Raw genomic sequence first — 15,709 nt, 5'->3', positions numbered from 1 at the left:
TAAAAATCATTATTTGAAAATACACTCACTGTGAGTGCAAATGATAATCTTTTCTCTAGCATGGGTTACATAATTATTATTAAAGCTAGTTATTGCTGTATATTTACCCCACAAACATTTATGCCAGTTTGTATCAATCATGATTACATCTGTAGGCCGACAAAACGGTTGGGGCAACCTGGGATATATCCCCAAGGCCCGGGCCCGTAAGTGAACCCGGACCGAACAGCACTTTTAAATTTTATAAAATAACACTTTTGTTTGAAGAGGAACTAGGAGAGGCCCGTGTGTTTCTTACCTCAGGACCAGTGATCGCTCTCTATGGCCCTGTACATATGGCAGACAAATAGAATTCAGGGTGATGCATAAACACAACTGGGAGCAAGCAACAAACTCTCAGGTTGTTTTTTTTTTTTAAATTCGGCCGACAAAATGAATCCAGCTATGGTTCCTTTGGATTCTTATAAATGTTCAACTTTCTTTTTTTCTTTTTTGCAAAGGCGGCCGACATAGAGAAGGCAGCATGGATTCCTTTTCACGTGTATTAACGGGGATTTTGAAAATACATTGAGACAATGAAATATTTTTGAAAACGACACAAACTAGTGCGCCGTGCACCAGTATCAATATAAGCCTGAACAGTATTTTAAAAAATAGTTTTATCTAAATAATCACTATCCATAGTTTAAAACGTTGCATTTTCGACAACAAGAAGCATTATTTTGTGTTGTGTGGATATATGCACGTCATTTCCGGTTGTTTTCCTTTTTAGGTTGGACATCTAGCTAAGTGGAAGTAACTGCGATGTGTACCTCTATTTTGGAGTAATTAAAATGCTATTTCTTCTTTACACTTGATAAATTGTTTTATGTTTTTGTATAACCTTTTTAATTCATGTAATGCAATTCTGATATAAAAAGAAACATGTTAGAGTATGACTGGTGACCGTTGAGGCTACCTTAAAAATACAAATCACAAAAGCCTCTCTCTCTTTCTCTCTTTCTCCTCATTTTGTCGGATTCACTTATTTTGTGCCATTATTCTTACGTCCAGAGACATCGTTGTATAACACAAACGAAAATCCAAGTTCAATACCTCTACATTTCATGGATTTTCGCCCTATCTCGCTACGATCGTCACAAGGTCATTTCCATATTTAATTAAAAGTAATGGATTTGTATATGATTAAGAAACAACCAATACGAACAACAACAACACAATTAATGCGTTTAAATATGTTACAACATGTATGCCTTGTAACCCCCAAAATTATCGTATATTGTTTACAGGCTATTGGAACTTTGTATCATTGATTATATATATATATATATATATATATATATATATATATATATATATATATATATATATATATATATATATATATATATATATATATATATATATATATATATATGATATATAATACGTATCACCACACAAACACACACACACACACATACACACACACATATATATATGTGTTTGTGTGTATGTGTGTGTGTGTGTGTGTGTGTGTGTGTGTGTGCGTGTGTGTGTGTATGTGTGTGGGTGTTTGTGTGGTGATACGCATTATGTCGCTGTCACTGGAAGTAAATAACATGTATAATAGTTACTAGCATTGTTAATTAGTTCCACAATATTGATGATGAATTTTAGCTTTAACAGTTGCTCCAATCTTGTTTTTTAAGTATTTAAATTAACTTGGTTGCATGCATAAGGTCGACACCTTGTGGTGACAGTTGAAGTTTAATTCCACATGCCACTTAGATAATCTTTGTTTCCTATTCTTAGCTAAATAAGCAAATTTTGTGGTTTAGGTCCTACTGTTTTTAACAAAGATGCACTCTCTACGATAGCATTTGCTTATTTATACAACTCTCTTTCTCTCTCTCTCTCTCTCTCTCTCTCTCTCTCTCTCTCTCTCCCACACACATACACGCATTCTTTAAGAATTATATATCCTTCTATGTGGCTGCACCATGCTTTAGATGAATTAAATTATTATGATTGGAATTCCGTATGTAGGCAATAACAATCAACTGTACCATCATTAGTTTGTGTATTTTTACTGCTATTAGCTCTTCATCGGATCTTTCGAGTACATCCTAATTACGCTATTTCACGAATTGGATCTGAAATGGAATACAGTAATTAAAACAAATCGAATTCATTTAAGTAAAAGTTAATTTTTCTTTTTTGTTACTATTCAAATAACTACACATCATAATTTCCACATTTACAGAGCTTTGCCTCGTAAATGGTCTTGAGGTACATGACACTTAAAATGTCAAGGTCACACTAATCTTTTATTTCTATCTTTGACGCTATTACTAAGTGGATTGCTCACAAACAAGAACGTTGCATCTTGTGTAAATTAGTGGAATTAATAATCCAAATTACATAACATCCGTTAACATACAGGCCTGTAACTAACGAACTATCTTTCTGTAGGGAAATATCATGTAACGTGGAAACTGGTTTCATTCGCTTCTTTCACAGTGGACCCGTAATTAAAGGCTAATCAACAAATGATTGTTGGTGTATAAGGGGGGGGGGAGTAAAGAAGTAGACAAAACGGTTCCGGGAGGCAAACCCATGTGGTGGTCAAAGATCAAATCCCACAGAAGTTCCTTCATTTTTCAGTGTTTAACTTTAAACTATCTAACTCACAAAAAATTTCCACAAAGAAGCGTTTCATTTGAATGGCGTTCATTAGTTGTAGTGATGAGATGAGAACAGCGTGCTCCGAATAGGCTCCTGGCCATATTCGACCCCTGAATTAATGTCAATTGCATCATATTCTATTTTTTATCTGATGACATGATTACCCTTTGAGATGCAGAATTAGTAATTGTAGGGGAGATTGTATAATACAAATATAGTTTGTTCTTAATGGAGGAAAATCCGTCGCATACGCGCGGGCACGAGAAAAACATTCTGACACTTCCGGTCTGCCAGCAACTCAGATATTTCACTGGACACAAATCGTATCCCCCTTGGTGTTTTTTTCCAATGAAGTTAACACGGAATGGACATGCTCTTTAACTCTCTTTCTCTATCAGGCATGCATATTTGTATTGTACACTGTCTCTCGCTCACACACACACGCACATAACACACACTACATACCTATATTTTATGGTTCGAAACCCGTGTGTTCATGGGTGATGTTAAATTTAAAATTTACAAGTCAGTAACGTACTGATTGAATCAAGCTTTAGAATAAAATGGAAATCAAATTTACCCCTGTAACAGACGTTGTTAAATCACTAATAAGGTTTTAGCAATGTTATAATATAACGTGTAATATAATCAACTCACCTGGACAGACACGACACTGGATATAAAATGGGCAAAAGCAGAGAAATTAATGGATTACTCACTCATACAATTAACTGTTTAAACAGCTACATTTATTTCTAGATAATTATACACCACCGTTGGGTTGCTTATTGAGTATTGTGGAATTCCCTCACCCTGTTAGGTACATACACAATTATTAGATTATAAAATGTATCCTGAAATGAAATGTATTCCAAAGATTGAAGTCTTATCTTGGTGAAAGGAGGCTATGTGCGACGTTTTGCACTGTTGAGTCAGGCAATACAGTAGCTCGCGCACGACCAAACTGTCATGGAAATATAATTTATATTTCTATAAAAAATGCACAAATAAATAAATGTGCTTTCCCTACAACACAGGGTGAAGATTGATAAAACAGTTCAGTATCGTGAATTAAATCCACCCAAACCAAAAGGTTATACATTGAGAACATAAGTACAGAAGCTTGTATGTTTTGACGTACCATGATTATTGAATGTGTCGATGTGAGAACAGTCTTGAAGTATCACAGTTATATAAAACATAACGTTTTTAAATGAGTCCTCCTTAATTCCAAATAGGGTTTCTGTTCAAAGAGTCATTCTAACTAATAACTTAAATAATTATTTCCTCTCAGATTATATCCGAATAAACAAGCAAATGATTCCACAGACTGAATTCAAAACAGGAATGAATTGTACTTGCCCTTCTATTCATATCAGACTATCATTTGTTACAAGATGATGCCCAGAATAGTGGTAAATTTGAATGAAAAATTCCATCTAATTCATGCACAGGGTCAGGTCTTGAACATAAATTCTAGATACTACTATGACAACTCTTGTAGGCAATATAGTTTTGCAGAGATATCCCCATATATTAATAGCGAATCTAAGTAAATATCTTAAAAAATGACACATGTCTGGTAGGTTGAAACTCTGCCCTCATTCATGAATTCACAAGTAAAAGTCAAATTGTAAACCTAGATATGCGTAACAATCCCCTCAAAAGTAAAAATAAATAATTTTACAGTTAAGCTTTCTTAAGAGAATAGTCGTATATATACATACATACATACATATATATATATATATATATATATATATATATATATATATATATATATATATATATATATATATATATATATATATATATATATATATATATATATATATATATATATATAATATACATATAAAGATAGAGATAGAATTGATTAAGATAAATGCAACAATCCGACAATGAACAGTGCGAAACTAGCATCTAGCTAGCCTGAGCGCTTTCGACCCTTTAATAGTTTTTTTCAAAGGCGAAAAGAAAACAGACAAAACAAACAAATAAAACATAAAAAAAACCGTTGCGTTTGCGAATCGTTGCATGGCTCTTTCTTCAGGAATTCAACCTTTCAACTATATTATGCGTCAACTACCTTATTTCAGCTTATTGCTGATAATGGAACATAGTTATATTGACCAAGAAATTGATGAGCCATAACGACATCTATTTTTAGCAATAAGTGTTACATCACTGAACGTGTGTCCAGGGGAGCATAAGTGTTCTGCGACCGGGCTTCTGTAAAGCTTCTTTTTCGTCCGAACAGATCCATGAAGGTTGGTCATGTTGTGTAGCTTCTCAGTTTGTTCGACATACGGAAGGCTACAGATCTTACATGTGATGAGATAAATTACATTCTTTGTTTTGCACGTTTCATTTGGACCATGTATGTATAAGTTTCTCTAGTCATAGTACTATGAAATGTCCTTGTCTCTATCATACGTTAACAGGTTTTGGACCTTCTATCGCCACAGGCGCCATATTCACTTGGGTGGTCTTTACTAGTGATTGGCGTTAGCTTCGCCCTGATTACGATGTCCTTGAGGTTTTCTGGTCTCCAGTAGGCGACTACTGGTTTGTTTTGGAGGATTAACTTTAGTGCGTGAGACGCTTCCACGATAGGCCAATGTTTCCCGATGATTTTGCATACTTTGGGGGTTGTTTGGATGGTAGCTGGGAATAAATGGTATCTGACCAGCCTTTTCCTTCTTTCCATAGTTGAGTAGGTCATCGCGGTTTGTTTGTTTAACCCTTTATGTTGCCTCCGTAATCAGGTCTTTGTCGTAGCTTATGTAAATTAAATGTTTATATATCTCTTCAGACCTTTTAAGGAATGTTTCATCGTCGAGCAAATACTGCATATTCTCATTACCTGGTTATATGGTATGTTCCTAATGCAGTGTTTTGGATGACAGTTGCTTGGGAGGAGATATTGGTGTTTGTCGGTTGGCTTGGAGTAGGTTTCATATATGGAGTATGTTTTCTACCAGTATGGTTCCAATATCCAGAAAGACGTGGTTTGATTTGGAGATTTATGCCGTCAATTTTATTGAGGGATGGAAGTTGTTTGCCTTTGATATAAAATCATCCAGACTTTCTCTTCCATACTGCCACTTCATTTCTATCTCATCAATAAATTTTAACCACTGGTATGGTGTATGTTAAATCGATGCAAAATGTTGACACGCCAGTTCTCCCATAACAAATATTAGCGTACGAAGGAGCCATTTTGTACCCACTGCGGTTCAATTAATTTGGAGGTAGGTTTCTTACCTAAATTCAAAGTTATTAAGTTTTAGGACAAGATGCAGGAGTTAGACTAGGAAGTGTGTGGGTGGATTGTCTACAGTTCTAGTTTCCCATGCAGCCAATATATACATTAGAGGAACATATAAGCTGCGATCCACCCATATTCAGTAAGAAAGAAAACTGGACCCCACCACAAAGCTCAGTTCCAAATTTAGAAGCCGTTGTCAACTCAGTTGAAAACGACAGTTCCATACACATCAAACAAACTAACAGATACTCTAATTTGACAAAGGAAAAAACAAATATCCCACACTAACTGAAGAGCAGAACGGACATCATAATTAAGCTGCATATAAGGGTTCCGCTGTGATCGTTATGAACAGGGACGACTATATCAGTGAAGAAAATAGACAACTAAATGACAATAGGTTCTACCAAACACTAGACCATGATCCAACAGTGGAATATGCAAAAGCCATCACTAATAGTATTGATGAGGCGTAACAAATCTGGTACATAAACCATAAAACAAGAAACGTGTAGATAAGCATTTTGAAATCATACTCAGGAAGATTTCTTTCTGAATCTGCAGTTGAAAAACGTTTCTCTTTTAATAACTTGAATGGTTCAATGACAGTATGTAAAAGTCTATCTCAAAAGGGGTACAGACCAATGATTATCGAACTGAATCAATAACATCCATCAACAGTAATGCCATAAGAAATTCCAATCTTTCTTATATCAAAGGAATATGACTGAACTATATTCTTCAAAATTTGATGAAATCTATCCAATTCGATATGCCTTTAATAGTGGTTGAATCAATCTAATGTCAATGTATTGCATTCCGTCTTGGAACATAAATACATAAAACGAAATTCTTGATGAGACTTGACAGGTTTTTGGAAAGCCTACAAGTGTACCAAACATTATGAAAACTTTAACTATGGTTTAAGCATTAATATTTCTCAAAGTAATTGCCCCAAGGATGTTTAGTGAATGGATACCTTATGACCAACTAGTGTTGGTTATATGACTTGGTCTTAAATAATGGTCCGGCATTGTATCATGATTCTGGTACATTATTCGACGAATGCAGGACTATGTTCCGGATGAGCCTTACGTCTATTTGGATTGGGTTTTCGTACCAGTGCCCCAATATGTACATTATTTAGATAATTTTAGAGATTTTGATTGTGTATGTATAAATGTATGCAATATTCTACTTGTATGATTGACGTTACCATGGTGATTATGTTTAATTTGCATAGAAACCTTTCTTTTGGAAATTATTCTCCTTTTTGCAGGTTTAATGTGCAGGTAGCCACCCTGCATTTAATGTACGGTCCTTTATGTCTCTGTTTTTCTGATGTTCTCTTATAACGCTTGGGATGCTCTAAAGCAACCAAACGATTAGAATATTCATAATATAAATGTTTACCGTAATGCTTATCTGCATTTAATGTAAAAACATTTTGTAGTTAAACGGGCGATTCTATTATCCATTGCACTGATTTTTCAGATACTATTCATACACTTGATTGTAGTTAATCAAACAATAACAGTATATGGATGTAATAGGATATGATTTAGCATGTAGTGAGCGTAAAGGTTTTGTGGAATACAGTTGCCGTACAAATGTACTTGAATAACTAGAAACAGAATCTGCATTGTATGACACCAACACTTTATATTTTGATGTTTTAATAAATCAGCATATTTGCAAATAGATTTTAATGATTGCGTGATTGAAGTGGTTGGTGGATCAGGCAAAATCATACAATCGGGAAGGTATGGAATAATGGATTTGTATCAGACATAAATACATTTTTGGAAACGTGTTCTTGTTCTAAGACTTGGCAAATGTTAATTGTTGGCATTATTATGCCACGAAAGCATAAACTCAGGGTGGAACTTCATAAAAGACTATTTTCATAGTGTTATCGAGACGTTCGTCTATAAGCAACCAATTAATGGCTTCAAAATATAACATTATATACTATCGCTTGGTTTATATGTTTAGGCTTTTCATTAAGATTGATTAGTTACTAATAAGTTATTATATAAATGCTGCGTTTTGTGATCTGTCTTTGTAAGTGTTATTATTTCCGTCCGTGATATGAGCTAACACAAATATATCAACGGTTTATATTGTAAATGCAACGTTATTTTCCAAATAAGGCGATGTTATCCTATTCAGAAAAAGTACCTCAACGAGCAGAAAATAATCGACTTTAAGCAGATAACGTCTCTATCTGTTTGCCGACACATATACATTTTCTTCTTCGTTTGTAAATAATACCATTGGACCTATGGATACTTTATATTGCCAAAAAACATGTTTGCCTTCAAATTTAGGGTTAAGACATGGTACGAGCAAACGACCATAAGACGGTCTAGCATAATTGTTATGAACCTTTGAAACCATGAACATGTTTCGTCATTCATTACCGGCAAAACCAAGTAGATGTTTCCATCGAGATATTGACTTCACAGGTTAAGGATCAACTTGCTTCCTGCTTGCAAAAATTCTTCAAGACATTCATTTCTACAAACAGTATAATGATGTATGGCATTACGTATGATGAAAACGTAACTCTCATAAAATGTCAAAAATCAGTTAAATAATGTTTACACTTGAAACAAACAGGCAAGATATCTATTTTTTATTCCTGTCGTGTGGTAGACAAATATTGATCTATATCTTCATACAATTATTACCGCTTTTTAAATACATTTTTGTGATGTTATTTTATATATATGTGTGTGCTTACCTTATAACCACGAATATAGGTTGTGAATTATAATAATCTTCATTTTCAAACGACATATTTAAATAACTAACATGTGTCCATGAGTGTTTGTTGCAATTTAAGAATACATCTGTAAACGTGTTTATATCACCTTTTGACCTTAGGAGGTTCAAAACGTGAAACTTTAATTGAAGTGAAAATTCTCTCTCTACATCATTGTCATTGTATTGAGCAATTGGCGGCTATAAAGGTTGCTCTCATCACAATTATTCTTTCCTATTTTAATATCAGCTTTTGCGGAATCATCTTAGGTGTGTTCAGGTTTATTTGGAGAGAATTTATTTATTTACATTAGTAAGAAGAATTAGAAAATGCCAATTGGTATTTTGAACTAAAACAGGATCTGAGATTATTGTTAGTTCATTTAAAGAATGTTGGATTATATCTCTTTGATACCATAAGACGTTGTCAACTTCAAAGCTATTCGTGCATCAGCAGATTATAATTCGTTTGGAAAATTCTCTGCTTTTGGACTTGTTATAGAGCACATGTTATACTTTGGGATTTATTTCACAGTAATGTACTTTCTCTTAAATATTAACTGAGAGAATTAATTTATTTTTGAATTTTACAAAACTGTTTAGTTTTGCTTTTCCTGTTAAATCGTTTAAGACCATTTAGGAGTAACCATGTACAGCAATTGTGAAGGGAAAGTGATCCTCGTGACAAAAGGTTTTGAACTATGTCGACCCAGAAATTTTAAATTCACAAAATATACTTGTACATTTCTCAGCGAATACTTCGTGTTAAAATTATGGGTTACCAACTTTGTAATATTTTAATTGTGCATTTGTGGAGTTAGTAAAAATTATATTTTCGAAGACCATACCCGTTTAATATACTGATAAATCTTGTTTGCAACTCGTTGCATCAGTTAAACGAGATACCTTATCTAAAAGTTTCATAACGCAAATGCAATGGTCCTAATGTAGTGTTTATTTTTAATATTTTTTATTTTTGAAATTTAATATTTAATTTCTATATGCATTTAATCTTTTAGTCACCCGCGGCGTTGTTACAGAGTGGGGTAGTCCGCAAGATCCTCGCGGTTTCATTATGTTGGTGACCTGTGTAATAGCTAGTTCTGTGGCAGCAATTGTTTCAGTCGTATCGTGCAGAGCAATGAAAATATTAGGTAAGATTATAACGGAAATATGTAATTATAACATATGATGGTTGTCTATTTAACTCTTTTATTAGGTTAAGTTGTCCGTAATAAAGTATACCAATTTGAATAACTTATTTTTGTTTTGTAAATTATTTGGAACATGCTATAGTATCAAAGTAACTAATTTTCATGTTCACCTTTTATATATGTCGCTTTGACTTTAAATAATTAACGTGTGTTACGCTTTGTGTTATACAGTTATTTATAAACTAATTTAGACGCCATCCACATTATATTTATCTGAACATTTTCCCCAGTCTGACACAGTGATACCCCTTGACCTACAGTCCTAGGTTTCAATCCTGATTATTCGACTACAAATGCTAATACAGTGTTTTGTCGTATTTTAATGGTGTTCTTTATCATTTAGAATGTGTGCATATATTCTCCAGAGACGAAATGATAACATGCAGTGCATAGGTATTCCCTTTCTCAACCACATAAAACATAAACATGGATATGCAAGGTATTATAGACATATGATGTTTTCACATAGTAGACAACCGTGCGCATATGTGGGTATATTAGCATATAGTAAACACTGCTATAAAAACATAGTACTGCATATGAACAATTGAATCTTAAAGCTCCATGAAATTATCAAAATTTACAAGACTGTATTTTATATGTAGTGTATGTATATTCAATTTATAGTCTGTCCTTGACTTTCGTCCATGATTGAATGTAATGGATGGAGCTGTTGCATACTCGAGTTTTGTCAATGACTGTTTATGCAGATGTTGATTACAACTGTAATTCAAGGTCTAACATTGCTTAAGAGTTAGCGGAAGTTTTTATTGAAATGGTTCGACTTTCAGAACAATTTTTTATATCGTAGGTCACGTTAAAGTGTGTATAAATAGAGACATGATAAACAAATAATTCGTTCCCGTATTTTCGGTCGACGGTAATCTATTTTCAAAGTTTGCAGATGTTTTCAAATATAATGCAAGAGGAATTATTTATTTAAAGTATTGATTGGAATGACTGTCATCGTAGGCTATGGTTTACCACTTTCTATTGGGATTTGTGTGAGTTCATTCTATGTAATTTATAATTATTGCATCATTGGTATGTCAATACATCAGAGGCTATTAGCATATTCAGACCTTCAAGATTATTGAAATTCATTAGAATCATTCAGTATTCTTAGAATTATAACTGAACACTTCTCATTCAATCTTTAAGATTATTTTTAAATGTCTTTCACAATTCCTGGATTGTGCTTTAATTTGCTTTTGTATCAAAGTGAAATAAATTGTTAGTTGAAATAAATTGTTAGTTGCATGGTACTTAAATTGTCGGTTTCTCATCCTTTCTGCTACATATTTTAAGGTTTAATAGCGTATATATATATATATATATATATATATATATATATATATATATATATATATATATATATATATATATATATATATATATATATATATATATATATATATATATATATATATATATATATATATATATATATATATATATATATATATATATATATATATATATATATATATATATATATATATATATATATATATATAAATGAGTATAATGTAAAATCATATCAATCTCTATTGTCAAGGAAACAAAAGGATATTTTATAGTTATCCAATTCAAGCATAATTATATCACTCTGTCCGTGACAATCGGTGAGCTATGTTAATCGTTAGTTACAGCGCTTATTGACCATAAATAGAACATTCTAGGAATACTTTTGCACCATTGCATACAGGAGTGTCTTAGTTTAAATATATGCGCAACAACCAAATGTATAATAATCCGATGTCTTAGTTATAGACCTATCTACATACGTCTCATGAATGCTTTCAGTTCCAGCAAATAATATCCAAGATGTTTGTCTTCAGATAAAATAGAAGATCCTACAAATAATATTTAAATACATTAAAATACCAATTTTTTTTCTCATGAATATATGGAAACAGGAAGACAACTAATATTACCATCTCGAATTGAAAAATGTTTTTTTATAAATAGATGCTGTGTTATATTTGTCCTCTGAAATGTGCTACAGCTTCCCATATAATATGAATACGTCGTTGAATAAACGACAATGTTTATCAAAATTACTAGAAGCAGAATTTCGCATAACAAAAGTCCTTAATAATGTTTTAAAAATGACTAAATCATACAAGTTATTCTACACTTTCATGATACTTGATATATTACTTCAGTTGCAGAAATGAGTAAGGAACCAAACGCTACACACACGGGTAAGACTAATTATCCATTAATTATAATATTAGTCCAGTTATAATAGTTTGGCCATAAAATACACATTCATTAGAACATTCTTTTGCAAGCATGACGCATATATTTAATCCTTCCCTCCCTCTCTTTCTCTCTCTCTCTTTCTAATAATAATAATAATAATAAGAAGAAGAAGAATGAAGACTTTGTGTAGCGCTTAATCTTGCAGTCTGTAAGTGCTTTGTAACATTATACAACTCATATAACATTAAAAAGACATATGTAATTATATGATAACAAAATCACACACCATGAAATTTGAAGACATAAAAGAACAAGCTGAATATATTTAACGTAGGAAACATTATTAGGTCTTTAAGTTTGTTTTTGCAGTCGAAATAAGTGAGCTTTGAGAGCCCTCTTGAATGTGATCACTGTGTCTTTGTGTCTAAGTTCAGTGGGCAATTCATTCCACGCTGCTGGGCCCTGGCATGCACAATAACGATGTCCATATGACTTTGTTTTGATAGCGGGAATAATGGGTATACAATTGTCAGAAGCGGAGCGCACGGATCTTGCTGGTGTGTACACATTGGTGAGGTCGGCTAGATATGATGAACTGGAATGAAGCAGTGAAACGTAGCACAGTAAACAAATTTTGTGTTTGATTCTGGATCGAATGGATAGTCAGTGTAGGTTACAGAGCAGCAGGGAGGTGTGCTCTGATCATGATACTCTACGTATGATCCGAGCAGTTGTGTTTTGAACTGTTTGAAGTTTCTGGAGTAGATATTGAGATGAACCAGACATAATTGAGTTAGTCCAGTCTTGAAAGTGCCAATGAACACTCAAATGTTTTAGTGGCATCAACTGAAAGATATTTGCCAATGGAGGTGATGAGTTTCAGCTTATGATATGCAGCCATGCTTATGTTCATGACATGTTGGTGCAATGTGAGGGTACTGTCCAAAGTAACATCTAGGTTTCGCACTGCCTGTGTGAAGTTAATGTAGTGTTGCTGATATTTGTTGTTTGAGGTAATGAATGTGAATGAAAAAGCCTTTGTGTTGTGATCAGAATGACCTCAGTTTTATTAACATTCATCTGCCACTTGTTACATGTCAGCCATGATTTCACATCAGAAATGCACCTCTCTACACCTTGGATGGTAGTATTAACTTCAGTTGGGTGGCTAGATTTGTATGTTTGGGTGATACCATCTTACAGTTGGTGAGACACTGCATGATGATCTATGACACTTGTGAGCGGCTGAGTGTATAAAATGAAGATAACAAGTCCAAGAACAGACCCATGTGGAACACCACAACATAGATCAAATGGGCTGGAGTGTATTCCATTTGCAGACACAATTTGTGTCATGTTGACCAAGTATTACATGAACCACATTCAGGCTGTTTCATGAATACCAAATACATGCTGGAGAGGGTGAAGTAATAGATCATGGTCTATTTTGCAAATGCTGCAGACAATTAAGGAGGGTGAAGACTGCAATCTTTCTGCTCTCCAAAGCAGAGAGAATGTCATTTTAGAAGAGTAGTTTCAGTACTTAGGCAAGGGCGATATGCCGATTGTACATTGCCAATTCAGATGAGATACAAGCTGGGATACAACAATCTTTTCCAAGATTTTTTATATGAATGGGAGATTAGAAACTGAGCGGTAGTTCTTTAAATCGTTATGGTCTAGTTTTGGTATCTTCAGCAGAGGCTTTAAAATGGCAGTTTTGAAAAATGATGGGAATTCCCCAGATGAGAAGGAAGTATTAATAACATCAGTTAATGAAGGCAATACTGGATCTAAGTACATACAAATTAAATCACTTGCTCCATGTCCACGTATGCAAAACGTACAATGAGTGTGAAATAATGCAAAACCTCCTTTATATTCTTACAAGTTACTTATACCAATTCACAATAAAAAATGTATCATAGATGTCGAATTCAGCATTGATTAAGCACTGCCCCGGAGGCCTAGTAGTTACATCGTCAGCCTCGAATGCGAGAGTTAATGGGTTCGATCCCCGCCCTAGTCATACCAAATACTTATAAAAAGAGTACTATAACCTGCCTCGCTTGGCTTTCACCATTAAGTGGTTAGTTTTAGGATTGGTCGTCCTCGTGTAAGGATAACGTGGAATGTTGGGACATCATGCTACATATCTGCCGCATAATACCCCAGTGCTAGACATCACCATAAACTGCCATATTGCCGACATCGTAGCGATATGACTGATTTTGTTAAAGCTACCTTAAAAATTCAAATCACTTCGCAACACATCAAAATGAATAAGCAATCGATACAGCTGGTAATTGATTCTGTATAAAATACGTTTTCGTAGTATGGTCATTATTTTTTTGACTGATAACGATATATGAGGATATGGGAGAGAATGTATTATTCACTAACTATATGAGAAATAGGATTATGATTTTTCAGAATATGTTCTGTTTAACGTTTAGCAAAGAAACCATAGCCGCAGTGGCGACATTTTATAAAAAAACATCCATATGAAAACAAAAGGAAATGATGTCAGTTTCTGCATGTCGATATATGTAGTAAAAATTGCTGAAAAAAAGGTTTAAGCAAAACCGTAACATATTGGTAATGACGATGTCGACGCTAAAACAAATAATGTCTTGCATATCATGACGATTTAATATCTGAAATGAAATTTACTAGCACTAAAAAATACGGAACATGTCTTAGTGCACAGTTTACTGCAAACACCATTGAGAGCGAAGTGTATCATACCGCTGCGTGGGATGTATAATAGTTTTTGATCAAATATCAAAACCAAACACAAAACAAAACACGTTCTTCAGGTAAAGGGGCTAATAACGCTGATGACATGTCACTTCTAATGCGTAAATCGGTGCAGTTATGCACAATTACTCTATTTTCGCACTATGTGGAGTCAACATCAACGGAAATGAACTACCTAATATCAGTCATGGAAACGCATAGTGAAGCATAGATGAAATATAGCAGATACGAATAATTACCAAACAAGTTGAAGTTTCTTTCTAGATACAAGAAGTATGCGAATTACTTGATTATCTTGCACCCAGCAGGTTTATATATATGGTGTCTGAGAAGGTGAAAAATGTATTCAGTGTATGATGGGTCAGAGGTTTTTAATATTGGAATAGGCTCATTTTGCGACGACAACGAAATTACAACAAAAACAAACGAAGATTAATACATAGACATACTACCATATAGAGGAGCTATACAACATGGAAATATAGTGTGAATTCTTGAGTTCGTTGCAATTTTGGATGACATGTATCTTATTCATGGGCATGAGGGCTCATCTTCCCTGTCTCAGTATAACGTACCTTGTTTCACGAATACTGATGAAATTAATGCTTGAATACATTTCAAGGAGAGGAACTCGATCACTTCAATAGCGGTTAACGCTGTTCATATTGTCACGAATGATATAATTTTGTATAAATTACCGTCCGCTTCACGCACCTATTTTACGAACTGACATACAAGTTGAGGTGGGATTGATGTTAAGGAGACTACATCAGCCTTTCCAAAACTTGGAATTCTTCCTGGCATCATTTTCATGCTTGAGAAC

General features: G+C 33.8%; 1 protein-coding gene across 4 annotated transcripts in view; it reads left to right on the top strand.

The window, feature by feature from the left end:
• LOC149793542 (uncharacterized) overlaps positions 1-15,709 on the top strand; it is a 69,968-nt gene that overhangs the window by 30,209 nt on the left and 24,050 nt on the right. For 2 of the 4 annotated variants that reach the window (XM_089967515.1, XM_089967516.1), the window contains 2 exons: positions 9,724-9,858; positions 12,087-12,125. The exons of 1 other annotated variant lie outside the window; for it this stretch is intronic. In XM_089967515.1, coding sequence (XP_089823641.1) covers positions 9,724-9,858; positions 12,087-12,125 — 174 coding nt within the window. The remainder of the gene's footprint in view (positions 1-9,723; positions 9,859-12,086; positions 12,126-15,709) is intronic. One more of the 4 variants, XM_089967517.1, reaches the window with a different exon arrangement.

Source organism: Sinohyriopsis cumingii, chromosome 8 (assembly GCF_028554795.1).
Source record: "Sinohyriopsis cumingii isolate HCF-2022 chromosome 8, ASM2855479v2, whole genome shotgun sequence".
NCBI lineage: Eukaryota > Metazoa > Mollusca > Bivalvia > Unionida > Unionidae > Sinohyriopsis > Sinohyriopsis cumingii.
This window is presented reverse-complemented; position numbering and strand designations above follow the sequence as displayed.